Raw genomic sequence first — 27168 nt, 5'->3', positions numbered from 1 at the left:
GACTAGTATAAAAACCTGTATAGCAATTCTGAAATTGTAAAATATAATATTTTCTAGAACTCCCGTAAGGATTGTAACAGTATCATGACAAATTGATTGATTTTTCCACTAATTTAGGAAGAAGTTTATTTGGGAAAACAACTAGCAACACTGCCATTTACTGTATTAAATAACAAACCAAACCCAACTGGTTTTCAGTCAGGACCAGAAAAGGAGTATCATTCTATTAGGACAGTAAAATAACTTGCCTTGTTTCAGCAATATATCTTTGTAAGTTAACATTGTACAAAGATTCACAGCTTTCATCTGCTTCCTATTGCAGCAAACACAACAGGGAAACGTGTTGCAGCTCTAGACTATTTACACACAGCAGAAACAGTGTATTTAACCTTATATTAATTCAATAACGTCTGCTGATCTTCATGACACATATCTAGTCATACAAAATGTGACACCAGTCATGCAAATATTTCAAAGCAATTTTAGGGGGGGATTAATTTTTTTTTTTTTCCAGGGTGAAAAACTAGGTAAGTGAAAGGAATACTAAATGCCACAAGGCCATACTGACATTTCTCAGTGGAAATGAAATTGAATAGCAACAGTTATATCATGACTGTCACTGAACAAGATGGTCTCCTAAAAAAAACCAAAAAACCAAGAACTACAGCTTCTGGGATTGTCTCTGAGAGTGCTGCTCAGGACTGAGATCTTCAGAACATGCTTCTGTTATTGTGCCTTCTAATTGCAATAGGTCCTGGCCATACTTCTGACCTGCTGATTATCTAATTTTTATACTGGCACCTATAAAAAGGCTAGTCTGCACAAGCAGATCATTTTATATGCTGGGGAGACACACTCTCTAAAGACTAAGTAAACAACTTAAGTACAGTTGAGCTCTACAACATCAAATAGCAGTCTTTTTTTTCAATCTAGCTTAATAATGTCAATTGAATAGACATAACTAAACATAGCATAAATTGCCTGTAATCTGATTTGGCACTTGGCAGGGCCACTTCGTCAATAAGATTCAAACTGCTGAGATGCTATGAGCTTGAACAATTAGCAATGCAAAAATGGAAAAAGAAAACACTGTTTATTCATTGATGCCCTGAATCTTCTAAAAAAGCCGCTAGTTTGGAAAAGGAAAGCAGATTATATGTATGAACTAACTCTTCCTATCTTCTATCACAGTGCTTTCAGAAGTGGGATTTTCTGCCTATGCTGATGAAATACATCAGAGCTTCAGATATACTTCTAAGAATTACAAGCACGATCAGTTAATCAAGTGTGTCTTGGTTGCTTTAGCATATCCATTTAAATATGATGCGAGTGTTCAGAGATAAAAGGTTTTTAAATGTAACCTCTCATAAAATGATATAATGTTGATTTCCTTTTCGAAAGTGCATTTTAGTGATTTTTTTCTTGCATTTGGGGCAACACAAAATAATGCAAATTTAGAGCATACACATTTGGTGGCTGTCAGTCAAGCAGCCAAGCACCTCACTGAAATCTCAAATCTGATACTCAAGTCATAAATTTAGCTTTCTTAGAGGTAACTGAACTTAGAACAGAGCATCCTGGATGCAAAATTTAATGCACACCAAACACGATTTTTTTTTCTTTGCTCATCATGTCAACCAACTACGCAAATTTGAGTAAAAAGCCTATAGAATATGTAGTAAAAGGTGGAAGTTCTTAAAAGCACTTTAATATCTCATTAACAATGAATTCAAATTGACCCAAGTCTGTAGCGGGGGGAGAAATGGTATTCCTAGTACTTAAATGTACATTCTACTGCAAAAAGTTCCTTGCAACATGAACAATTTAGATACTTGGGAATGCACTAGGATAACAGAAATCCAGAGAACTTGAACATCAAACAGGAGGAAAAGTTGCTTACAGTCAAAAGCAGGCCTACACATTAATCTGTACAATTGCAATTCTAAAGAGACACAAGCAAAAAAAAAAATCTCACCTTAAGTATAAAATGAGTTGTAAAGCAAAAGACGTACAGCATAATAGGACTTCTATTTAGTGCTTAAAGCATTTTCCATTTAAAAAGTACTGAGCATATACTAAAAATGGCTTACGAAGAAGCAAAACACATTTGTAACTTTCAAGGTGTAGGAAAGAAGTTTGCATCTTTCTGTCATGTTGAACTTTTCCTGCCACTAATAAGAGTATTTCTAAACCTTGTCATTCTGACACTGTGCCCCTTATCTCAAAATCTGGATTCTCAATCTTCATCCTTCCATCCACTGGCCACTTTCCATTCTCCTCTTACTCTATTGTCTCCCAGTCTTTCTTTAGTTGATTACATTCTCACTTCCCTTTCTGTGATTTTACACATCTGACTAGAACAGAACAATGACATGGAAGTGATTAGACAGGAAGCCCAACAGGATCATAGCTTCAAAATGAATTCCATCCATATTCCCACTTCAGCAGTTGTCCTCAGCCCGTATAGGCTTGTAAAAATCAGAAATCAAACAGGAACTCGGCAGAGAAAGAGCCAACATACAGGATGATTTTACTTTTCATCTAACATGAATGTTAGATGTTTTGGCAGTACTCGGACAGAAAGTGAAAGGGAACCAGAGAACTTTCAACTGAAGAAAATTATTTATTGATCACTGTATTCCTAATATACTGCACATGCTTGCATATTGAGAAGGCAACTGTAATGTCTCTCTTTACCAGGAAGGTAAGCCCTTAGAAGGTCTTTTCTGCTCTCTTTCCTTGGGCTTGAAACTTGTAAACCACAAGTAAGTAAAAAGATATTGAAACAACATAAGATACAGTTTAAACAGAAAACTCCATAAACCAAAGATTCAACAGCAAATAAATGGTTACTTCTCTGTGCTGTACCTTCAGTAGGCAGTGCAAAGTCTTTCTCTTCTTCTTCCACTTACTATTTTAACTTAGGAAAAAAAAAATAGGGTTTTTCTTGTATGTTGCTAGTAGAAAGTTAAATTAATCACAAGTCTATATTTGAAGAAATAATTTAGCTCATATTTAAAATGCAAACAACTACAAAAATTATATATTTTTAAATAGTAATCAATACCAAATAGGAGATGTCTCATTAAATGCTGTAGCACCAGCACTACTGCTAGATGCTCATTATAATTTGTTGACATTAAGCAAGATCCTAAAGTTTCAACAAGTTCATAATTGTTTCATGGTTGATAACAAAACAGACCATATGATGGCCTGAGCTGATCCTCTTAAGAATCAAGTAAATCAAAGTTCAGAAGAGCTGAGTGAAGCTTAAAGTACCCCATTTTTTCCCCACTGGAAAAAAACCCATTGATTTTAAAGTTCCATGTTTCTAGCCTTTACTCATTTACAAACAATATCAATAATATGAATTTGGTGTAATTTGTTCTGTTTTCTCTATATTGGCAAGAACGACTAACAATTGATGGTTGAAAACATTTTAAAATTGCTTGACTAAGCATTTAATCAAGTATTTTTTTCTGAGGTAAGACCTAGAGAGAACAGCTGACATTTTGATCTCTTAAACTAGAATAAATCACTCTTCTTTCATTTTCTTCCACTGTATTCACTCATAAGTTGTCTTAAACAAGACTATATTCCCTGGTGCTTTCCACTGACTGCTCCTTGGAGTTTGCTTTTAACTGTAAGCAGAAGGCTTAACTTTAAACAAACGCTCAACACTAAGAGTAACAAAACACCCTGATTACATTCATATAATGTAGCCATAACTAAAAAAAAAAAAAGCCATGATACATCTAGAAGCCAGGTCTTTCTGTTGCTTTGTCATTTATCACATAACTTAATACTTCATAACTTTCAAACAACAGTAAGTACTTTTTCACTGCCTTTTTTGGACAACATAGGGTTTCTCACCTGCAGGACAGGGGAAGAGAGAAAGAGATGGAAGTAGGGAGGAGATAAGAACCAGGTTCTTTGAGAAGTCTGGGGGAAAAAAAAAAATCTTATTGATGTGCAAACTTCAGTAAGGTAGACCTTCTTTCCCTAGACACTATTTAGGAAAAGTGTTTTATCTGGATAAATAACCATTATTTTCCCAAAATACCTCTTTTAGTCAAGAACTGCACTTTCCAACGAAAGTGTTTTCAAATGTCATTTTTGTAGATAGCAAGAACAAAAACATTATATAAATACTGCAAGAAAAGACACACGTATAAAATTGTCTTAAGGATCATATACGGCCTAGAATTTGAAAAATCATTGAATGGTTCTCTTTTCCAGTTCCCAAAGTACTGAAAAATGCCTCTACATTTAAAAACATGTTCAAACACATTCAGGCAAAGGATAGTTACTTCAAATGTAGGGGCATATACAAAAGTTCCTAGAAATTTTCCCCCTTTGGGGTTATTTTTGAGAAGCCCCCAAGTTATGAGCAAATTCAGATATGAATGTACATTCTCATGCAGAAATGAAGGCACCAGTGCATTTCAAATTGTCTGAAAAACAAAAACAGGCTTTCCTAAAAATGACATCTCAAAACACTTTAAGTGGCTTATTTTTCCACAACAAGCTAGGAGGAAATCCCAAGTGTTAACAGATGACAAGAGTGTTAATGCCATCAACATTCTTTCAGCACTCCATGTCAGTGTGTAAATGACGTCCTGCTGCTCAGTCACTCAGAGACGAAAAAAGCCATTTCCAGATGCTGAGATTCTGATTCAGAGTATATTTGTTTCTTCCCTAGTGGCCTGCTCTAAGAGATTCTCCAGTATAGTGGTTTGTACAAGAGAATTATCAGCTGATGTTTAGTGCACATTAAATATCTAACATTCTCAGTGCATAAAAGTCCCACACACACTTAAAGTAGACTTCTCCCCAGATCATTTCACTACAACCGAAGTACATCAAATAAGGAACTAATAAAACTCATATTTAGTTGTGAAGCAACAGTCATTATTAGATAGAACTATGAGTATAAATACATATCAAGTGAGAATATATGCCTTTTAGGAAGGCAGCTTTTTTGTTTCATAAAAAGGACTCTGTTTTAATGAATGGTGTTCCTTTCTGAAAATTAAAATTAGTTCACAAATCGCTGTTGTTGTATTTAATGATAAGACGAATGTACACTGCTTTGAAAATTTTTTATCTGCAGTAAATTTTGTACTTTCATTCATAGGTCCCTTAATTTTGCAATTCTTTAAAAATAAGCTTTTAATTTGTCACATGTATCCAATCAGAAAAACCAAGTGGCACCATTTATTGCTCCAGTAGGCAAAATATTTTAACAAGATTAGGCATGTTAATATCTCTTACTAGGGTAAATGATACCGCTGAAAAACAGAAAAGCTATACAAAATCTTCATTTAAGGATATACTAGTACATCTAGGATACGTTATATAAATAAATTAATATAAGATTGTTTACAAACTATACAATGGTCCAAAAGCAACGCAGCAAAAAGTCATTTTCTCTAACTAGCAGGATAACAAAAAGAATGAACCTAATGGCCAGTGATCAAACAGCGTGCCCTCCTGCCACCCTAGCTCTACCACTTCTCCCTTCCCCTCAGAACAGAGCTCAAAGCTCCTGCCTATTTTCTAGAGGAATACACCTTTGTCATTGGAGGGGGGGTGTGCGTGCGCATGCTGGGAGGGGGGAAGAAGCGGTATTATTTATGTATCCATAGTTCTAAGTCAAGATTAATTAATTAACTCTGTACAACTTTCCATTTATTCCCTCTGAAATAGCTTTTCATTCTGTTGTCTTTAATCTTTCTTAATAACATTTAAAGTTAAACCCCATTAATCTGAATAACTTCCTCAATCCCCGACTAGACACTCATGTTTTAACATCACTAAAAAGAAACCAGCATATACACCTATGGCAAGTAAGTATAAAATTCAGAGTTTTCCACTTCAAAAAATCTTCAATTCGAGGCACAAACACTGAAATAAAACAAGGAGTGAAAGCCAGATTTGTCACAGTCTGTAATTATTTTTCTAAACTGTTGAATCAGACTCCCCAGTGCTGCATGAAGCTGGGCTAATTATAAAAGAAACCTCTCACATTTAAATTTAAATTATTTACAATTTGATCTTCAGGTAAAGTACAATTCTAGCCATGGATCAGATCATGAAAAAGTTGTCTCAAGAATCACACGTAAGTTATTTAATATAGCACGAAATTCACAGAAAGACTATTTTAATATCTTTTTTTTTTTTTTTCCCTTTTTGCTTAACCGTACTATATTCTACTTTCTATTATAGCACAGCTGTAATCCTCACTTTGAAACCAGCTATTTCTGGCGGCCAACCATACAGGTCAGCTTCATGATCCCAATGACTTCAGAGTGCTGTAAGCATTCCTTAAAACTCAGGCAATTAAATACTTACAAAAATCCCAATATCAGGCAGACAAACTAAAATCCTAGCACGATAGCAAGATAGCAACTATAAAAATCACTTCAGAATCCCACAGAAGTATTTCCATACAGCTATCTCAAAAAGTCCACAGTGTTCACTACAAACAACACAGACACACACAAGTACAATGGAAATAAGTTTGAACTGTGTTTACTAATTGAACACAAAGTTCCACTACAATGACGGTGGTAACAGAGCCAATTTTTTGATGTATAAAAAGAGATAACTAATATTACATTTTTTACTCTTCATGCCTCTGAAGCTACAAAATTACTGAAATACTGTATTTAGTTGAAATCAGTATTTCAAATGCGTATTAAAAAAATACCAGTAAAGACTGGGAAAAAAAAGTCCTAAACTAAAGAAGTGAATCTACTTTGTTATTGCAGATAAATTCAAGTAACCTGATCACAGTATAAAAATTCTCACATGGAGGAAAGATATCTACTAACAAACAGGTCCCAAAAAACTTCAACGGTTTTTAAAATGTCACGATGGCTACAAACTGAAACCACAAGCAGTCAAACCAGCATCATTACGTATATTTGAGAGAAAAATCATTGGTACAATCTATCACAGATGTAGCAGAACTTATACTAGCTGAATTTTTCAAGTCAAGATTGTATACTGTCATAAAATATATGCTTTTAGTTAAAAAAAAAAGTATGAAGTTGATAGTGGCATTATTTGCTGAGACCATTCTATTATGCTTGAAATCAAATCAGATGATCATACCATATCTTAGTTATTAATTGCTTACTAAAGATGGCAATCAACCTACAGCTATGCATCTGAATTCCTTTTATTATATTCATTGAACCTTATGATCATAAATGGTAAAATAAGACATCCTTAAGCAGGTATTCACACTGACACAATTACAGAACCAATTCACGTGAATATCTGCACGTCTCTAAAGAAAGGGATGTAAAACTGAATGTGCTTCTCTGTTATCAAATTATTTCATTTAGTTGCCTATAGTCTTACTTTAAATATAAACTATTCAGATAACATTAACCCATTTTCCATTAGTTTGCAACTAATAAAAATGTATTAAAATAACCTTTTATTATGTATCAATTTAGCAGACTGTAGTCAAAACTACATGAATTTAATTCTAACAGCTTTAATTCAAAGTTTTTTAATCAATGGGGTATATTTACCTGAACATATTGCTTCTGCAATATATTGCAATTTTTTTAAAAGTTTGTGGAATAGTAACATACTACTCTTCCTGTCTTTATATTTAACTCCTAAAGTAGTTTTAAGTTATTTTTAAGCATTCCAGAGTTACATCAAGTAGTATGCACCAAGACAAATAACTGTATGTACTAAATAAAAAAACTGATTAAGTGAAATCACAAATTATCCTGCTTAGAAATAAGTCAAGAAAAAAATCCTAGATGAAAATGTAAGTAGAATTTCTATTCATCTTTTTGTCACTCACAGTACCAAAAACTTATTTCCTAAAAAAAAAAAAGGTTAAAAACCCTAAAATTAAGTAATTTCTTTCATAGCATTTGCTTCTTTACTATGAATATTCATTTTATTATTATGAATTAATATTATGAATGGTATTTTTATTGTAATTGATCTCCTACCTTAGTGTGATACCAAGCAATATTCCTTTCATATTCTCTGAAGAAAGTCTCATCCACAATTACCAGTAAACAGCTTTGTTTATTAGCAGGAACGGGGATGAGAAACTATGCCTTTAATTATGGTATAATTCCTGCATCCCAAAACTTTCTACTGAGAGATGATTTATGTTCAGATAGGTCTCAAATTTTCTGCAACACTCCAGCAGTTAGCGAGATGTTCAGCCTGAAATTCTTTAACTTTCTAACCTCAGTCTGTGCTATCAACAATTCTTCAACAAGCTGACAGAAATAAAAGAAATACATACTGAAGACTAAGATGTCATTTCATTTCTCCCCCCCTTAACATTTATTCTTCAATCTAAACAAAAAATACAGGAGTGTAGAAAACCTAAAAATATTCAATGATAAGCAGAAACAAATCACTTTATATAACTGGAGATGACTTTCTAAAAAAGAAAGATACCATTTATCAGGTCATCTATTAATTATGAAAACATAAATCCTTAGGCAGAATCAGTTAATTTCTTACAGTCTTATCTATTTTGTCAAGCCACCAAATTCACTGGTATGATAAAAGCTGTCAGACATCTACAGTTCAGAGTGCCTATTTTAATTACCAGGAATTGGTAATCTAGCTGTGACATCAATGTACGTGCACTGAAGCAAGGCTGCCCAGGAGACTTTCAACAATTAATTTTCAAAAATTTCATAGGATCCTCGTATTTTTGCCAATACAAAAAAGCATTAGTACCTTTTTTTTTTTCTTCTTCTTCTTTTAAACTCTTTTGCATTGTCAGATGATCCTTCTTCTTTAAGAAATTCAGGTGATAAACCGCAGAGTGGAAAAAGGTAAACATTACCTACTTGGCTCTTTTTTCTCACCAAATCACTTGAGTGATGCCAATCGTTTTTATAAGTACAGTAAATACATAGGTAGCAAAACAACAAATGGCAAAACGTTTACTCAACGCAACTGAAAAGTAATGAATATAACCTGTAAAACAGAGCTGTCAAGCTTAACAAGAAAACAAGGTTGCAAAAGGTGCATTTCAATATGTTGGTTTCATTTATGAACAAAAGTGGGGCTTACTTGACAGTATTCAGCCTACGCACATGACGACAAGGCAAAGGACAATTACAAGGCAATATTATAAGATCTTCTGATGTGAATGTATCTCATGGAAATAATAAGCTTTTTTTTAAATAGCAGAACTGATAAATGTGATTACTAGCAAGTCTCTTAACCTTGCAAATAAGACAAGGTGGAAGAGAACATGTAAGTAACAAGAAACAATTTTCCACTTAGCCATGAGTTGTCTCCCTTAAGCTACTTTTCTGCAGTCTTGTCAGAAACTTAAAATAAATCCATGTAGAGAAGATATTAAATATTTCTTGTGAATTTCTGTCACTGAATCCATTCAGATGGTTAATCCTGCTAAAATTTACTTTCCAAATGCACAGTAGTTAGGAGAACCTCTTCATTACATCCACCTACTCAATGTGATGAGCAGCTACAAATGGCTCTAGACATCAATCCCCTCTTTTTTTTCCTTTGAAAAACCCACAAAACCATGACTTCTCTCTGGTTGCAGTAAGAAAGAATAGATGTCACATGAACTATCTGAGCTTCTACAAATGCACAAAATGCCTTGGACTTGGCCATGTACCATACTGCAAACACTTCCATATATACAGAAATGTGCTTTGTGCAAAATAAAAACCTGCAAATGTCTTTTAAGAAAAAAAAAAAAGGACTTTTGCTTAGTCTTTCTCACAGTTTTGTGAGCTTCTTGCATCTACAGTATACTTTACTTGTTACTTTATACTTTTGAGCAAAGGTAAAGCTGGATATATGAAAATTTTGGAGGGAAAACGGGCTAGACAGACATCATATGGTATTCTCCCACAGATTTTACTTACTAGTGCTTAAAGAACCTACAGTCTCTATTCCCTACAGAAATAAAAGGACAAATCACTCAAGTACAAAAAATGTAAATGTTTTTTCTCTAAAATGATCTGTTAAAAAAATTTAAATAAAAACCATTAACAAAATTAATAGTGTCCCCTTCAAAAAACAACACATCTGAAGCTAAAATAATAAATACGCTCAACTCTACTGCTGATAGTTTTCTAGATTGAAATGATTCAACAATTATCATTAAACACAGTTCTTTAAGGCAAAAAACCCCATACTACTGTCTTTATGACCCATCACTATAACTACTTCCTTCAAGAAAGCTATCTGGTTTCCCCCTTGAAGTCTGATTTTAAATGCTTTAAATGATACTCAGTTATATGTTTTCTTACATTCAGCATGTTCTGTTATGCTTTTCTCTGCACTAGAATAAAAGCATGGAAGAAGAGACTTAAAACTTATTTGCAAGTGCTGTAAATACTTAACCAGATGATCAGAATGTTCAGATCACCAACGAAGACGCGCAAAAAGGATATGCTCATCTTTTCTACAAACTTATCATGTTCATCTTGTGTTTTAGGGAAATTCTCAATGTCATTTTCTAGGCGCTGGATCTGCTGGTTCATCGAATCAAGGTTGCTCTTCAGAGTCTGGGCTGAAACTGAGAAAAAAAAATGACAATGAGTAAAAAGCTTCCAGATTCCAGAAAGGGTATCAGAAGGGGAAAAAACAATGTCAGTATAAATAGCCTTAAGGAGAATGATTCCATTAAGTAGACTCACATTTTTCTGAATTACTGCTCATAAAAATCCTACTCTTCATAAAAATTAAGTGAAAATATCTAATGTAATATACCAAATCATCATATTTAATGTTGAAATGTCACCACTTAATTCTACCATTAGTCCAAATTATTCAATTTCTATTTAAATTTATTGGTAAAAATTCTAATATTTCATTCTTTTAAATCTAACTCAAAGTTTAAAAAGTAACTGAGGTTCAAAGAGATTTTACCTTATTAATGCACGTACTTGGTTAAATGAATGATCTTATTAACGCATGTACTCTGTTACAGAAATGATTTAAGGAACAGACATGGAGAAAAGATCAAATATTTGTCTTTTATTGAAATTAAACTGATTTCTAGAAACCAACATCTGTGAAACCCTCTGTTAACATCAAAGGTAGCTCTGAATAATAAAAGCTACTGATAATTAAAAAGAAGTAAAGGACTCACAATATAGCACCAAAAAATAAAAGAGAAGCTACTCTAAAGACACACTGCTTACTCTTGTCATATGCTATTCTAATGCAAACCACTATTTCTGTAATTTGTATTAAAGAACCACTAATCGTTAAATCATGAGAGAAATCTCCATTGGAAATCACGACATCACAATTTTGAAGATGAAGCAACACCATACCACAAAGGAATTCCAGAACTAGATGAAAAGTGACAGAGTCTCTGCAGAGAAGCCTCTGGTCAAATTGTAATATTAAAACAAACTGAACCCATGATACTGAGTTTTATGACATAATCCATAAAGCCCACTTATCATTCTCAATTTAATCATAAAGAGCGGTTTGACAAGCACTTCCTCTCAATTTAAAGATGCATTTTAGAACCAAATTCTGTCTTCTGTTCTTTGTCTCCTCTTGCATAGTTTACAAATACGTGCTTTCAAGAACAAGCAGACAATCTCAACACCACCTTTCCCAAAGAGCACTGTAACATTTGCACCATTTCACGTCCTTTCTCTAAATTGAGTACAGAATATTTCAAGTATGCTTTGTTTAGGAGCCGATTTATACTCTACAAACTACTTAATCTTTAGTGAGAGTGCATATAATCCTGGTCAATTCTTAAAAAGACAGTGCCACAAACAACTTTTGATATGTGGAACCAGAGGTGAGAACATCCAGCACATTATCTACTCTTTAGTAACTGCCCAAGTCAATGCTCTTTATTGACTGCAGGCATCTGCTCTACAAAGCTAACACTGTAGATTTGCATCCCAGCTAACCCAGGGATTCTTTGTGTAGTCAAGATAAGCACATGATTTTTTTTTTTTTAAAGGGGTTTCCACTTTTTATTATTTTTTGACAGTAAGCCATTTGTCCAAAAGTTGCATAGAGTATTTTCAAAAGAACAGTTTATTTTCCTATTTCCTTGTAATTTAGAAAATTGTGCTGTGACTATATGAGATTAAACAGTAGCAGGAATTTGATTCAAGATGCCTTGAAAAACAATATATAGGAAATAAAAATCCTGTAAATAAGGAAGCTGTTCCCAGAACAAAATCATTCTATATTCTTTGTAAGTAATGATTCATATCAGCCGTCACACCACTGATATAACTTTTCACAAGCACGTTCAAATACATAAGGACCAATACAGCTGTTTTTATCACAGACATAATCTTCATTTTATTTTCAATTTTATCTATTTTATACTGGGTACCAAAGGAACTACTAATCGTGTAATCTTAAAATGATAGTGAAAAAGCTTTTTAAGCTTAACTCAACCGGGGGGGGTGGAAAAAATAAATCTATACTGACCACAGCATCCTTGTAGCTATTAACTTAACATTCGAGAATTAACCTTGAAATCAACCACTAAAGCAGTTTGAATAATAAACATTATCAAAGCCTTTAGGTTATGGCTGCATTAGTTTAATCATTTGGTATTATTGTCAGAAAAGGAGCACACATTTTTTTCTTGAATTGAAGAACTTTAATTACTATAATATTTTTATAGGCTGTTATGTAGTTGGATAGGGAGACAAACAGCACTGAAGTAAAATGCTAGAACTGAAAAATATATTAGGACGATGCAAATGGTAATTTTGTTGGTAAAAAGGATAGCAGCCAGTAAGTAAACAGGCAACGTAACAGATAAAGTTTAACTGTTTTCACCAATTTGAAAATATTTAAATGCATGCCCGCTTCACAAGAGTAGCAGTTTATTTTCGTCTGAAATTTAAAAGTGCAAAGAAATTCAGCAAGCCATGACAAATAAGAAGTCTTAGCCTCTGTGATTAAAATGGAAGAAAAGCATTTTCAGTAACTCTGTTTTATAAAACTAGAGTTCAGAAAACAGTTTAGATTAGGTGCATACTGACTTTGAAAGTACAAAGGAACTCTATCCAAGCAAGAAGGCTGCATTCGAAAGCTATGCTTCCCATAACTAACTTCTATATTCACACTGAATTATCAAAAAACACTGTAGAATATGCATTTTTGTTCACTTTTTTTTTGCCTAGCCCAAGCAAATGTACAAGTTTCTGTTCAAACAGTTTATGAAGCTGTTGTTCTGCAAGACAAGCTTAAAAAGACTACGTAACAGGAAACATATATATACAGACTATAATAAAATATCTGCATTTCCTCCCATAACCCGTTTTATTAGAGATTTACTACTTCATTAATGTGAAGAGGAGGCAACATGAATACCCTTTTACTCTTTCAGGGAAAATCATGCAAATTTCTTAAGTCTTGCAAGGTTTTAATTTATGAAAGCATAAACTCTACTTGCAGCAAAATGCCATTTCTTTGAAACCATTCCATAAATGCACATACTAAACAGACTGTCTCTATCACTATACTCCTCAAAGCTGTTGATCACAAGACACAGGCTTGTTCATCTTCAATTTGCCCATCATTCCACATGAAAATCAGGCATCCTAGCAGAACTAGTCTAAAAAAATCAACATGAAAGGTAGCATTTGGTCTTCAGTGGCACAGAAGCACTGTTCAAGAACTATTACCAGGAAAGCCTCTCTGTAGCAGCAGTTACAATACTATTCCATTTAATGTTGCAGCGGGAGAGAGCAACCAACTAAATTCAGTATATAAATATCTGATTTCAAGATAGGAACAATGAGGCCAATACTAAAAAACAGGAAAAAGAAGGAAAAAAAAAGCCACATCAGCAAAAACAACCAGAAAAAACCCTCCATAACCCCCACGCACTCTAGAATGAGCAGTCCCAAAAAAGTGAAGCAGCCTACAAGAAGCCTAGACATTTTCCTATACTAGCAGCAAAGATAAGATGTTTGCCACATTTCAAAAGTAAAATAAATCAACAGCAATAAACAATCGACTTCACCACCCTCACAGCTATATACGAGAATTAAGACCGCCATCCGTAGGGGAAAGGTCAGCATTTAAGAAACAGAAAAACTTGAGAAGTCAAAAGAAAGTCAAATTTGCTGACACAGGGAATAGTGGAGGCAGATGCCATAAACAAGTTTAGAAAAGGATTATTTAGATTCATATACAACAGGTCCATAAACAGATATCAAAAGGAATAGGCAGGGATGTAACACTTAATATGTCTCTGAGAACATGGGAGGATGGTGGGGGAAACAGATTGGAGGAACTGCATTGTTCTCCCTAAATAGCGGATCTTGCTGCCAGCACCGGACGGAGCATCAGGTTGTGTGGGCCACCGGGCACTTAGTACGTTCTTATGCCTTAAGTCAAAAACCACATAAACCCCAAAACCTACATATGGACCTATCTTCAAGGCCAAAGTGAGGAAAAAAGGTAGCAAGATTTCTCAATCTGTACCAAACAGTATCAGACTGGCCCCGTATTTAGCAATAAGAAAAGGTTGGCTTGTGGAGAGCTGCTGCAACTCTAAGATGGAAAGAAACACAGTATCTTTAACATGTGTACCTCAAACCACTACAATAAAAGGTTATGAGACAGAGGAAAAATCCAATAACAGAAATTAAACATGTATGTTTCAACTAGCTAAAGCATTATTACACAGAATTACTATTAAGATATAGGACTAATATAAACAAAGTGAATATGAAGTTATGCGTACTAATATATTGTCAGATTATTTTTCATGTCAGCGGAAGACTAATATAAGCATCTAGACTTATGACTATTCTCTCTGCACAATTACTGAATGAAGCTCAGTTAATTGTGCATCATTAAATCTATGAGTGATTAAAAGCTTATTTTGTATATTATTATTTATTTATAATAGAAATCCACAGTCATTGAAGAGAATGCAGAATGTCATTTTGACATGAAAGGTGATATTTTTTTTCTTCACTTTACTATTTTCCCTATATTAATTCCTCCTCTGTAAAAAAAAAATCCCACCCACTTATTTTGGAGAAAGCAGTTGCACAAACTGCACGCTAAGGAAGGCTTAGTGAATGTCTGGTAGACTACTTTAGTCCTAGAAAAATGCTACAAGCAGATAATCTCCTGTTAATGTCAAACGCTAGCTAGTCCCCACAGTCAAGCTAAGCATTTTATATTTACAGTAATAGTACCAAAGGACAGACTAATCCTTTCTAAAATAAGATTGCATCAGACTAAGAGTCCTCCCCTATAACAAGAGGTGAAATGATACATTTTGATTACGTGCAGTGTCTCTTGCATAATAAATTCAAAGGGTCTCTGATCACCATGCAAAACAGGGATGGCCATGTCCACGTTTAGTAAAAACTCTAAAGTGAGAGCCAATGATATAAATTACTTCAGTAAGCAAAAGCAAGTCTATATGAAGCAAATGAACTAGTGGATTTGTAAGTCTAGACAGTCTTTGTACCATAACTACATTCTGAGTATACTAATGATTATTTATTTCTTACTGCCTGAGGGCCAATAGAAGTAGTCTTTCACAAAAGTCTGAAAAACAGTTTGAGGGGAAATGGGTGAGCAAGTATGTCATCTGCAGGAATTACAATCATTGATTACTCAATTCATACCACTAAGTAAGTTTATATTTAGTAAAAGAATAAATGTTCTGTTGGAGTTAAGTGAACTGTGTTGCTGCAGTCAACTTGAGTATTCCGAGCAGCACAGTGTGCGCGTGTCTGTACCTCAGAGTATGCCTGTATACATACGTGCATGTATATATGTACATACACTGTGATAAGTATATCTCACAGGTATACATAGATATGAATACGTTTATATATGTATTTTTTGTGTGATACAGGTGTACCATGATATGTATAACTCACAGGTATGTATGTATATATACATACATTGATATGTGTGTATACAAACACACACATATATTTATCTGTGATGTATACCACAGTATGCCTGTATCACACAAAACAACCCATACTTGAAGCTTCATGGTTGAACAGCTTCCAGACTTGAAAGCAGTACAGCTCCCTTAACGTGTTATTTCGCAAGTAATTAACGTGTCACTATTCATACTAGAAATCTTTCCTAAGACAGCTATACTGTCTGCAGGACACAAGCTATGATCAATCATGTTGTTGCACTTTGATATACAGATAAACCATTGTGCTAAAAAGGTAAATCCAGCATTAGACGAATGCTTTTGAAGAGCATGGTATAGATATGGCTTTAGTAATAATTCCTCCTGAATATGAGAGGAGAAAAAAAACTGGAGATACCACATGCATTATTTCCTTTATCAGAAACTAGGTCTTCATTACATGCTAGTGTGATAGACCTAGAACAAACTTCAACAGTAAAAATAACTCTATATTGAAATATTTTTGCCAGGAAGGACACTGAACTTAATCATTAGAAGTTCTGAAGAAGAAACTAGACGAACAGTCAAGACACGTGGGATCAGACAAACTCTTAAGATTACATCCAACCAAGCATACTACTGATAACAAGCAAACAAGCAAACACTCCTCTTTCCAGATAAACATCATGTGTTTTCAACAGAACTTAGGCAGAAGTAAAGAAGTATTGAAAAGTACATTCTCAGGCCAACACTGTCTAAATTTCAAAGCAGAACCCTAACTATGGTAAAAGAAATTATTATTCAGTTCATAAGCTCAAAAGAAATGTTAGAAATGCTTAGGAGTGGAGGTTTAAACACCTTGGGATCAAAGGGAAAAAAACTAGAGAGCATCTTAACTAGCTAGGGCACATCACCATCCTCTTCTCCCAAAAAACGGGTAAGCTTTCTGACACAGACTACTTATGCTTAACAATCAATACATCATGCATAATACACTTTTTTTCCTGTAAATCTTCCACAGATTTTTCCCTGCATCTTCTAAAGTTTAGGGAAAACAGCAAGTCTGCCCAAATGGTAATGTTTTGTTTATATATTATGACAATGTACCGTAAATGAAAACATGTAATTTGAAAAGCTTTAAAATAGAATTTTTAACAGATACATTTCACACATAGATGTGCATTTGTACTTCTAATTTGCATGCTAAGATTTCATTCACCAGCAGAGTCTCTGCATTTTAGTTGCCTTATCACAACATTGATATAGAATGGTGAAGGAAGGCAATGACACAGCTGTGCTTTATCATTTCAGACTTCTACAGTAACATCATTATCTTAGTTAACCAAAGATAAAGCAATTGTGTATTGATTCTATTGTCCTGTCCGTTTGCAGAGGTGAACCACAATTTTAAGATAAGAGCATGTTGTAACAAGTCCAGTCCCAAGTAGCTCTTGGCTTTAGAGTTTAATGAGAGATTCAGTCTAAGATGCTAATTATCTTTCAGTCCGAGATGAAGTTTAATGAGGCATGTATGTGCAGAAGCTCTAGACTGCAATATTGTTCTCCATCTACAGAGATACAGGAAGGAGACTTGTTAATCCTTATCCAAAAAAATCTCAACTGGGATCAAGACCTAAAAGCATCACAATGTAAACATTTACAAAAGCTATATGACATTTTCATATGTCTTATCACAGAAAGAAAAGAGATATATCTGATAAAATTTACGAAAAGGATGACACAGAGATTTTAAACACACATCCGGAAAAGAATTATACCACACAAGCTAAAATGTTAAAAAACAAATTTCGGGTACAAACTATGAACAGATTTTCAGGTTCTCAGAATAACAATAACAGCCATCTAAAGTGAGGAAATTTAATTTAAATATTACACACACTAAAGCGCAAATGCCATTAACAAGCTTGCCTTGACAAGTGAGATGGGGGGGGGGGGGGGGGGGGAACCCGCAACATTGCCTGTTAGGCCTAAAATCAGAAACGTCACAAGCAGCATGTCTTCTTCTCTCCTCTGGAGCTGAGGAAATGACAAACAGTGCTCATAATCCTGAAACACTCAATATATCCACAGAACAAAAAGAGACATTTCTGTGGGTAGCTTCTGTTTGTCCTGGTTTTGGCTAGGACAGAGTCAATTTTCTTCCTAGTAGCTGTATAGTGCTGTGTTTTGGATTTAGTAGGAAAAGAATGTTGATAACACAGTGATGTTTTTAGTTGTCGCTAAGCAGTGTTTATACTAAGTCAAGGATTTTTCAGCTTCTCATGCCAGCCAGCAAGAAGGCTGGAGGGGCACAGGAACCTGGAGGGACACAGCCAGGACAGCTGACCCAAACTGGCCAAAGAGCTATTCCATACCATATGACATCATGCCAGTATATAAACTGGGGAGTTAACTGGGAGGGGGATCACGGCTCGGGAACTAACTGGCATCGGTCAATGAGTGGTGAGCAATTGCATTGTGCACCACTTGCTTTGTATAGTTTAATTCTTTTAGTATTGCTATTGTCATATTATTATTATCATTATCATTGTTTTTCATTCCTTTCTGTCTATTAAACTGTCTTTATCTCAACTCACGAGGTTTTTTTTTTCCTGATTCTCTCCCCATCCCAGGGTGGGGGGCAGTGAGCGAGCGGCTGCGTGGTGCTTAGCTGCCGCCTGGGGTTAAACCACGACACTGTTTAATATCAATGTATGTACAGAACTGTGTTCTGGTTTAGGGAATGAATCTGCTTGTCTCAGTTCCAGCAATTATGTGCCTATGTACATGTTTTAAGAATAAAAGAGTAATTCTGATGCACGTAACAACTTATTAAGACGTTAAGAATCAATTATAAATGACAGTGCATTAGGAGCCCAAAATGCATTACCGCTATCACTATTGACATGACCAGTTGTTAAAACTCCTTTCCAAAGCACAGCACAGTACAAAGTCATTCACCTCTTAAATGATATATCAGAACATGAAACCCCTGCCTTGCTTTGGACAGGTCATATTATCCAACTCGTTATTGACTCAAAATTGTTTACTTCTTAAAGTCAAATTAATTGGCAGCAAAAGACCAGTTTTCTGAAAAAGAAAAAACTCTCTGAGCTCATAAGATTCTTTCTGGTTGAATCCTGACAAGTGTTATGCTTATTTTTGTGACCTGCATAAATTCTGTGTGTGCCAACCTCCTACTTTCTCTGAACTCTTATCAATACCAGCCTTTTCACCTAACTTTTCAGGTTTACCTCACTGAGTAAACTGTAAACAATAGTACATTGTAGAATATAAGTTTTACTAGTTGAATGTGAACTGACTTTTTATATTACAAATAAAAATATTTTAGAAAACAGATGTCCCAATTTCAGAAACATCACCAGAAGTAGTAGAGCTGATCAGTGAGAACAGCATTGTGTTCAGTAGTATTCTCCCGGCAATATGGCTATCTCCTCCAGAGCACTCCAGAAACTCACCTTACTTTGATGTTAATTTAATTACAAACGTCTTTCAAGATCTCAAAACTTGAGTTAACTTTGAAAACAGAGCTTATAATTACAAAACCAGCATCTATTAAATGAGCATACTGAAACAAAACTTCTTGGCAAAGGTATGAGGTAAATTGCAAATGAGGCAAAGGAAAGAAGCGACTGGACTTTTAAGTTATATTAATTGCATCCAGATTTGGAAGTGTTAACTGAACAGGCTAAATTCTGCAGTGTTTATTTCAAAAGTCCATATTTTGCACTGTCACTATTTTTCCATAGCCCAACTTTGCTTGGTTTGTGTATCGAACTGATATACACATGCTGTAATTCATTGTGAAGCAGCTATGGCACGCTATATTCAATGGTGCACGTGTGCAAAAATTGCAGAAAGCAAGGAATACAGAGAAAGAGAAGGAGCAAAGCTTTTGTAACATAACCTAGCTGTTATTACTAAAAAATCACTAGAGAAGGTGTTGAGCAACTTCATCCAACAGACCTCCCTTCAGGCTCTCAACTTGTAACAGGAGTTTGGTCTTTCCAATTAACTGAAGTGCAAGCCATGTTTCCAGAGGTGTAACAATCTTTCTTACATCAATGAAAGTGCAAATTCAAGAACAGATACGGACAAAAAGAAAGAAGTGCTGTTTTCTAGCTTTCACCTTTCTCTAGCAGCTTGTATTAAGGAATTCTAAATGGGTTACATAATTCGAGAAGTCATTTAAAGCAGTCTTCAAATCTGAATTGGTTTAACTACAGCCAGAAATTCTTAAACGCTTTAATTTCTTTAATAAGCACCAGCCCATGAGAGTCATTTGGACTACTCTTTAATTTTGCCCTTGATATTTACACTTCAGGGAGAGAAGAGGATCCTTAAAATGCATGCCATACAAAATAACTTTGTTTAATGTAGAATCCAAATTGTAGCTTCAAAACATAGCTTCAGAATTCAGAACTACCACGATTTTGCATACCATTTATTACACATTAGAAGACAGCAACTAAATAAATCCTGAAAATCTTCACAGACTGGGAAAATTTAGTAAGCAATTTTGCAGAGTGTAAGCCAATCCAGAATCCTACTGAGTCTCCAACAAGATCTCTTTCTGAAATTGCACCTTGGAACTATAACACAAAAACTATCTGTGAAGTTTTTGCTTCCCTGTCTTCCTCACTGACACTTGTCAATGAAGGAGAACACGTCTGTTGAAAAACTTTTAATGAGATGATGCATAAGCCACCATCAATATGGCAACGCTATATGCAAATACAGGAGTGTTACTAGAGAAAAAAGTCTTCTAGTATTTGATGTACCTAACCGTGTACGTACCACATTCAGAAAAACACATTGAGAGAGTTTCTGACATTTCAATATTGCCATTTACACGAATGAAAAGAACGATAGAAGTCACTATACAGTGCAAGATTGACTTTTGATTATGATGCAAAATGCCAACTTCAGATTCTATTATGGAGAGAAAAGTCACAGATGCAGGCATTAAATTTCTCACGCCAGAAGGCATTGTCTATTTTATATCCACTAATGTGCCAGATTGGGCAAAATCTGTTTCAGCAATTTAAATCGCGCAAGGTGGAAAATACTGCAGATCTCTTTGTAAAAACACAGTTTCTTCTACTGCAACGAACTATAAAACTTTTGTTTGACAGAAAAATGACTACTGCTTATAAGTATGTTTTAAATTGCTATACTTTAAAGAAACAATGGCACAGAAATGTTTTAAAATATTTTCCCCACTAAAATTATGGCATTAAATCACAGTGAAGTACTTGTACAGAATTTAAATATTAATATTTTCTTACAGTATTTGTAATAATATATTAAGTATATACGTATTTGCATTCCACTCTGCTTCTGATTGCTAATATCCTTTCTAGAGAGACGCCTCAACCGTCAGAACCATATGCTTGCAAATTAAAGAAATAAATTTTTTGTGTCAACATGAGTGAGAAATCTGTGCTCTGTTATTAGTACTTTCTAGTCTACTACACAGACATAATTCACCTCCCCCAAGGCATCTTTCACTTGATTTTACTCAGAAGGCTCTGTGTTTCTTTAAACAATACTTTAAAAGAATTATTAAGTGGTATACCTTTATATCAGGCACAAAATTCTGTACATTAAGCACTGGAAAAAATTCATTTCTGAAAGAGACTTTATTATCTATACTGCATTCACAGTTAAGCTCAGCCCTTCGCTTGGAGTTTAACTGTTCTGGGGAGTCCTACATAACTGCTCAGCTACCCCCCAAATCCATACTCCATCTATACATACAAGGTATCACTTTAACTTGTCCAACATGTCAGGAGAACATATAGAATGGCCAATGGTCAACTACAGATAACAGCATTCTACATCCAACTGTTTCTGAAGCAAACACCAGTGGGAAAATACCAGCTCACAAAACATCGTATGACTCTACACAGCCTCGTAACTGCCACTCTTGGCAGACAAAGCAAGCAGGTAACATCAGTATGTCAAGAACTGTTTAATTTAGGAGGAGCTGGACACAATGTTCAACTGATAAAGATATGGCTATGTTTTATTTAAATACAGGCACAATGTTTAAACCATGGACTGTGATTTATAACTGGTGCTCTTTTAAAATCTGAAATTAAGTTCTTATTTTAAAATACATGGCTAATATTCCTCCTCTTAATTTTGTGTGTTACATAATTTTTTTGTGATTTCTGGGAGGCTTGGCACTCAGAGGAGGTTCAAGTTCAAAAATACGTATCTTTTCTAAGGAGTTCCAAATTATACTTTTTACAACATGACTTTATCTAGAAATCCCAAACTTGTTATCTCACTTTAGCTAAGGTACCTCTTGTTTTTGTTTTGAAGTTTTGTGTGACTGAACCTGCAGAAAGGGATGGGAATTTGTCAGGTATTTAGTAAAATCACAGATTATAAGATGGTAAGAGCAAATACCATGAAAAGCAGCAACTGGAATAACAAGTAAAGTAAACAAGGTAGAAATACGAAAAAAAGGTTTTGCATAGTTTCAACAGTAGGGGAACAAGAGGAAAACACTGCAGACTGGGAGAAGGTAAGTGAATATCACTTCCATCAAAGAATCCAGTTTGTCACAATCTTGTGATTTTTTTTTTATTGGTTTTCCTTTCATACAGTCTGCTTCAAGTAAGAAGGAATGCTTTTCCAGTAATATCTTGATAGTTAATCAGTTTGACCTTTGCTTATACTTTCCAGAATAAAACTGTTTCCTAATTTATTTTTACTTTTCATAAACCTCTACGTTGATCTTCCATCTTTAAAAAGATCAAATATTTTATTATACCTAATATCAGATTATTGAAGATTTTAGTACATGCATGGGCAGTTCATCTAATCCTATTGACCTTTTCATATTAAAATCCAGTTTTATGCTTTATCTGCTATTTGTTAAAAAAAAAATCATCCGTTGTTCAGATGCTGGTTCTTTATTCTTATATGAAAATTAAAGCAAAACAAGACTTCTTTATTTACATGGAACTGAGAAAACGCACCCAGGATTTAAAAGAAGTTGATCATGATAAGTCTTGTATTTGGAATTTTATGTATAGTTCAAACTATGAGGCTGCCTTCCGCCTCAAAAGTAAGAAGCATACATCTCAAGTCATCTGACTGTCACTTGTTTAGCTCCTATTTCCTTATTTAAAATTCATACAGAGATAATATTTGCTGGTAGATTTCCTTCTATTTTATGTATAACTTACGGATGCCAATGTCCTCGTATCTATAGCCAATTTATACCAAAATAAGCCTCCTATAGGAAAAATAAACCTAACCATCCGTCCCTGAAATGACTGGTTTATAAAACACCAAACAATACACAGGAAGTGAAAATCTTCTCTTCTACAAAAAGCATGTTAACTTCCTACACAGAAAAAATGAGCACACATGACGGAGCAGATGAACATTACAATTAAACAAAAACCCAAAAAGTACCATGGGGAACAGTTGAAGCAAGTTGCACAAATCACGTTTATTCTGCCAAAAATCTGCTTTGTTACAGAGAGCAAAGAAGAGCTGAAAGGGAACTTTTGGTCATTAAAAATGAACAGTAATTTATGCTTCTGATAAGAAGTCAGCGCTGTTTATAGGAAACGTAATGAGCTTTTATCTTACAGAATGAAACAAATTTAACTGCAATAACCCCTTTTTCATATATATTCTAAGCATCACGATTATTAGTGACTTTGTTCCCATTAATATGCTTTACTAACTCTTTTGGTTTAATTCCTCAAGTCAACTTACAGAACATCAGAGGCTTTGAATCAAACTATAAAAATCTCAAAGCTGCAAGGTAGAGTGTTAGTCACAGGAGAAAATTAATAGATCTCAAATGTGCCTAGTAAACCATAAGGCTTCGTAAAGAATTTAACAAGAGATGCAGGAAGAAAAATACTAAACTTAAAAAAAAAATCACCTCCAGAAAAGAATTATCAAGTGGTAGAAAACATTTCTGGAATTTAGATAAGATAACAAACTGCTATTTGCATAAATAAAATTAATCACTCTGTTACTCTACCACAGGTCCTTGTGAACACACTGGCCAGACCAGTGACACTTACTGGGTACGGTTGGGGGAAAAAAGAGGGGGGAGGGGGGAGAGATCAGTTTGAGGAAGTTATCTGACTCCATATCAGAGATCAGGAACAAACAACATTGGCAGCAAACAGCAAAATTAATAGTAATTGTAAAAATTCTTGGTGTAATATCCATAGTAGTGCTCAGATATAAGTAGCCAGCTGTACACTGTGTAAGCATGCACCTTTATTTACAGGGATAGATAGATATATCTATATGGTACATTCAAGATGGTAATGTACAAGCTATCTCTTCAGTCTCTATACTGCCTTAAAACACAATACCATCCTCAATCCTATATAGACAGATCAGTTCCATTTTGTCAATAGGCATTCATGCCAATGAAGTATTCATCAGCAAAGAGGAAAGTGAAGCATGTAGACATTTAATCAATACAAATAAAATTTAGTTTATATGCAGGAAAAACACCCATGGAAAGGTCCTCGTGAAGCTTGAGAAATAGCAAAAAAATTGTATGACAATCACATGAATCTGTGAATAAGCTGGAGATGAAACAATAGCAAAGTTAGGTTGATTGATGAACTATTTCCTAAGTCCTTGGGGAAACAAGAGTTCTGCTCTCAGTAGACCGAAGTTTAAGATAGAAGACAAACTGAAAGAAAATGATGGCCTAATTAAAAAAAGTATCTAACAGCTAACCACTGCACTGAAGAGAGACACTGACTGATAACACTGAAAAAAAGGAGACAAAAATTTGCAAGAGAAAACCTGGACAGAGCTAGCAGAAATGTGTATCCAACTTCTTTTCCCCTCTGTTCCCCTTCAAATTCTTGTGCTCCCCCAAGTATTTATCTTCTGACGAATCAGTAATGCCAGGTCAAAATAAAACAGTTTGCATTATCTTCATCAACCACTATCACATAGCCTTCGCTTTTGACAGCTAAGCAACAAGTGTGCCAAGCAGCGCAGCGTATTTCACATAAAAAAATATTCAACAAATGAATTAAGTTTTCTACCACATTCACTGGGCTATACTGCTGACTGACCAAGAATAAAATCAGTATTAATTGTTGACTGTACAGTATAATTAAACTATATATTTCATATACAGTCTGGGATCTTTAGAGAGCATATTTGTTATTCTCTATTCAGGTGTTAAATCAAGTGTTAAAATGAGAAACACACTGTGTGTGTACGCGCATGCAAGCACACACACACGAGTGTTCACTCTCAAGCAACAAGACTTCAAAGGCTTAATGGTAAACTAAACATTCTCATTACACTGCTTACAAAATCTCATATCGGAAGTTGTGTAAGTAGTTCACTGAAATATGCTGTATTATTTCCACAACCTACTTCAGAAGAAAAGTTACTTTATTACTGTTTTTCCCCTCCTCACTTTTTCTCAGGTCAATAAATATCAGAAAAGCAAAATCCACGTGGATTATCAATGCTTACAGGTTACATAACCCTACAATCTAAAATGAAATGTTGGAAGTATTCAAAGCAAACAGCTATTACCTTTAGGTGTTTTATCTATTTGCTTACCTTTACTTGCACTCTCAACATGCTGCAATTCATCTGGAAATTTTAAGATGTCCCGGTAATTCTCCTCACAGATTTCTGCCAGAAAATGCAATAGGGTTGTTTTCTGATCTGATGATTTAGTATCTCGAATCTAAGAAGTGAACACAGGAGAAAACAAAAGAGAAAAAATATCACTTTTTTTTAGTAAAATGTTTAAATAAAGTGAATATTGCAGATGTAAACTCATTAGCAAAAAGTTAACTACACTGGTTGCCTGCAAATGAAACAAATTATCTAAAAAATGAAATTTCTCCAATGCTTTATAATTTAAGACTACAAAGGGAATCTATCCCTATGCTGTATTTTTTTAAAGAATAATTAATTATGCTGAGAACAAAATCTGAAGATAGTCCATAAAGTTCTGAGGTTTTAGTAATGCCAGTTCAGAATGCTCGCTGTGATAAAAAAAAAAATAGCTGTGAACAGAGATTAAACAGAACACAATTTAGTTCTTTCCTTCAATGCCCCCCATTGCCAGATTTCTTAAGGAATCCCTCTGAAATGCTGCATCGCTGGACAGCATGCTAAAAGTCAGAATTTACTCTTTTACCAGTCAAGTTAAAGAAACTCCTCGTAAATCCACAATTTTTTATTGAAGCAAAATCTAAAGCATACTGCTTTATTCTAAAGACTTTCAGAAAAATTCTATACAGACACATAAAGTAAATGCACCCCCACCTTACTAGAATACAAAATGACAACAGAAAAGCAAAGGCAATCCTAACTGCCAGCACAGGACATTTAGTACGTCCAGTTTTATGAAAAACTGCATGAAAATTGTGCACAGTGTGAAGAAATAAGTAATTGCACATTTTCACTATCCTCTCAACTGCAGAGGCAATTTTTAGTGGTCTGAAATAAACTAGTCTTCTTGAAGATGATAAGACCCTCTGTTCTCCATTAACCTAAGTGCATTAACTGCTAGAATCAGTTTATTATTTTTCGAAAATAATTCTGAAATAATTGTTAAAATACAGGGCTAGTGGCAAATTTCCACGAAAACATAGATACTTGTGGCCAAATCCCATGGCAGAGCGCGTGTATATATACAAAGGAACAGCATGAACTTAAGAGAATGAGAAAATGAATTTAAGTCCAAATTCAGTTTCTCTATTTTTATGCAGACACAAGGAATGAATGTCTGAGCTGACTGAAGATTTAGTGGAAGCAGAGATTACCTCTTATTTACAAAGGCAATAGAGAGAGTAGGTGTATGCAAGAGTTTGAGAATTAGAATACAAGTATATCTGTAAAGATTTTTTAACTGCATTTTACTAACTCATCTAGTACAGTTCTTACACAGAAGTAAGCTACAACATACACAACAAATGAAATCAAGGATTTATTTAAGAAGAATACATAAATGTGTGTGTAAAATCTCCTATTTGTTTTCTCATTCTCTAAATCACTAGAAGTTCTAATTCTATAATCCTCATGACAGGCTTGCCATCGATGTTCAGTTTAATACAGGCCTTTCAGCTTTAAGGATTACCCTGTTAAGAATAAATGAGTGCAGTTGAAAAACAGGCTTTTAAAAATATAAGGTATTTAGGCAATTAAGAATGCAATTTAATTCATACCAATTCCGTGATTAAAGAGTAAACAATGCTCAGTAATGGTATGCAGTTAAAAGGTTTTAA

At 34.5% G+C, this 27168-nt stretch overlaps 1 protein-coding gene across 1 annotated transcript in view; it reads right to left on the bottom strand.

The window, feature by feature from the left end:
• The window catches only part of DIAPH2 (diaphanous related formin 2), a 265679-nt gene that overhangs the window by 125845 nt on the left and 112666 nt on the right, over positions 1-27168 (bottom strand). Inside the window, exons 24-25 of the mRNA XM_050902012.1 lie at positions 25490-25619; positions 10437-10561 (exon numbers count right to left, since the gene is read on the bottom strand). Of these exons, the coding sequence (XP_050757969.1) occupies positions 10437-10561; positions 25490-25619 (255 nt within the window). The remainder of the gene's footprint in view (positions 1-10436; positions 10562-25489; positions 25620-27168) is intronic.

Source organism: Gymnogyps californianus, chromosome 9, assembly GCF_018139145.2.
Source record: "Gymnogyps californianus isolate 813 chromosome 9, ASM1813914v2, whole genome shotgun sequence".
Lineage (NCBI taxonomy): Eukaryota > Metazoa > Chordata > Aves > Accipitriformes > Cathartidae > Gymnogyps > Gymnogyps californianus.
Note: the sequence above shows the minus strand (reverse complement) of the source record. Positions and strands in the feature narration are given on the sequence as shown.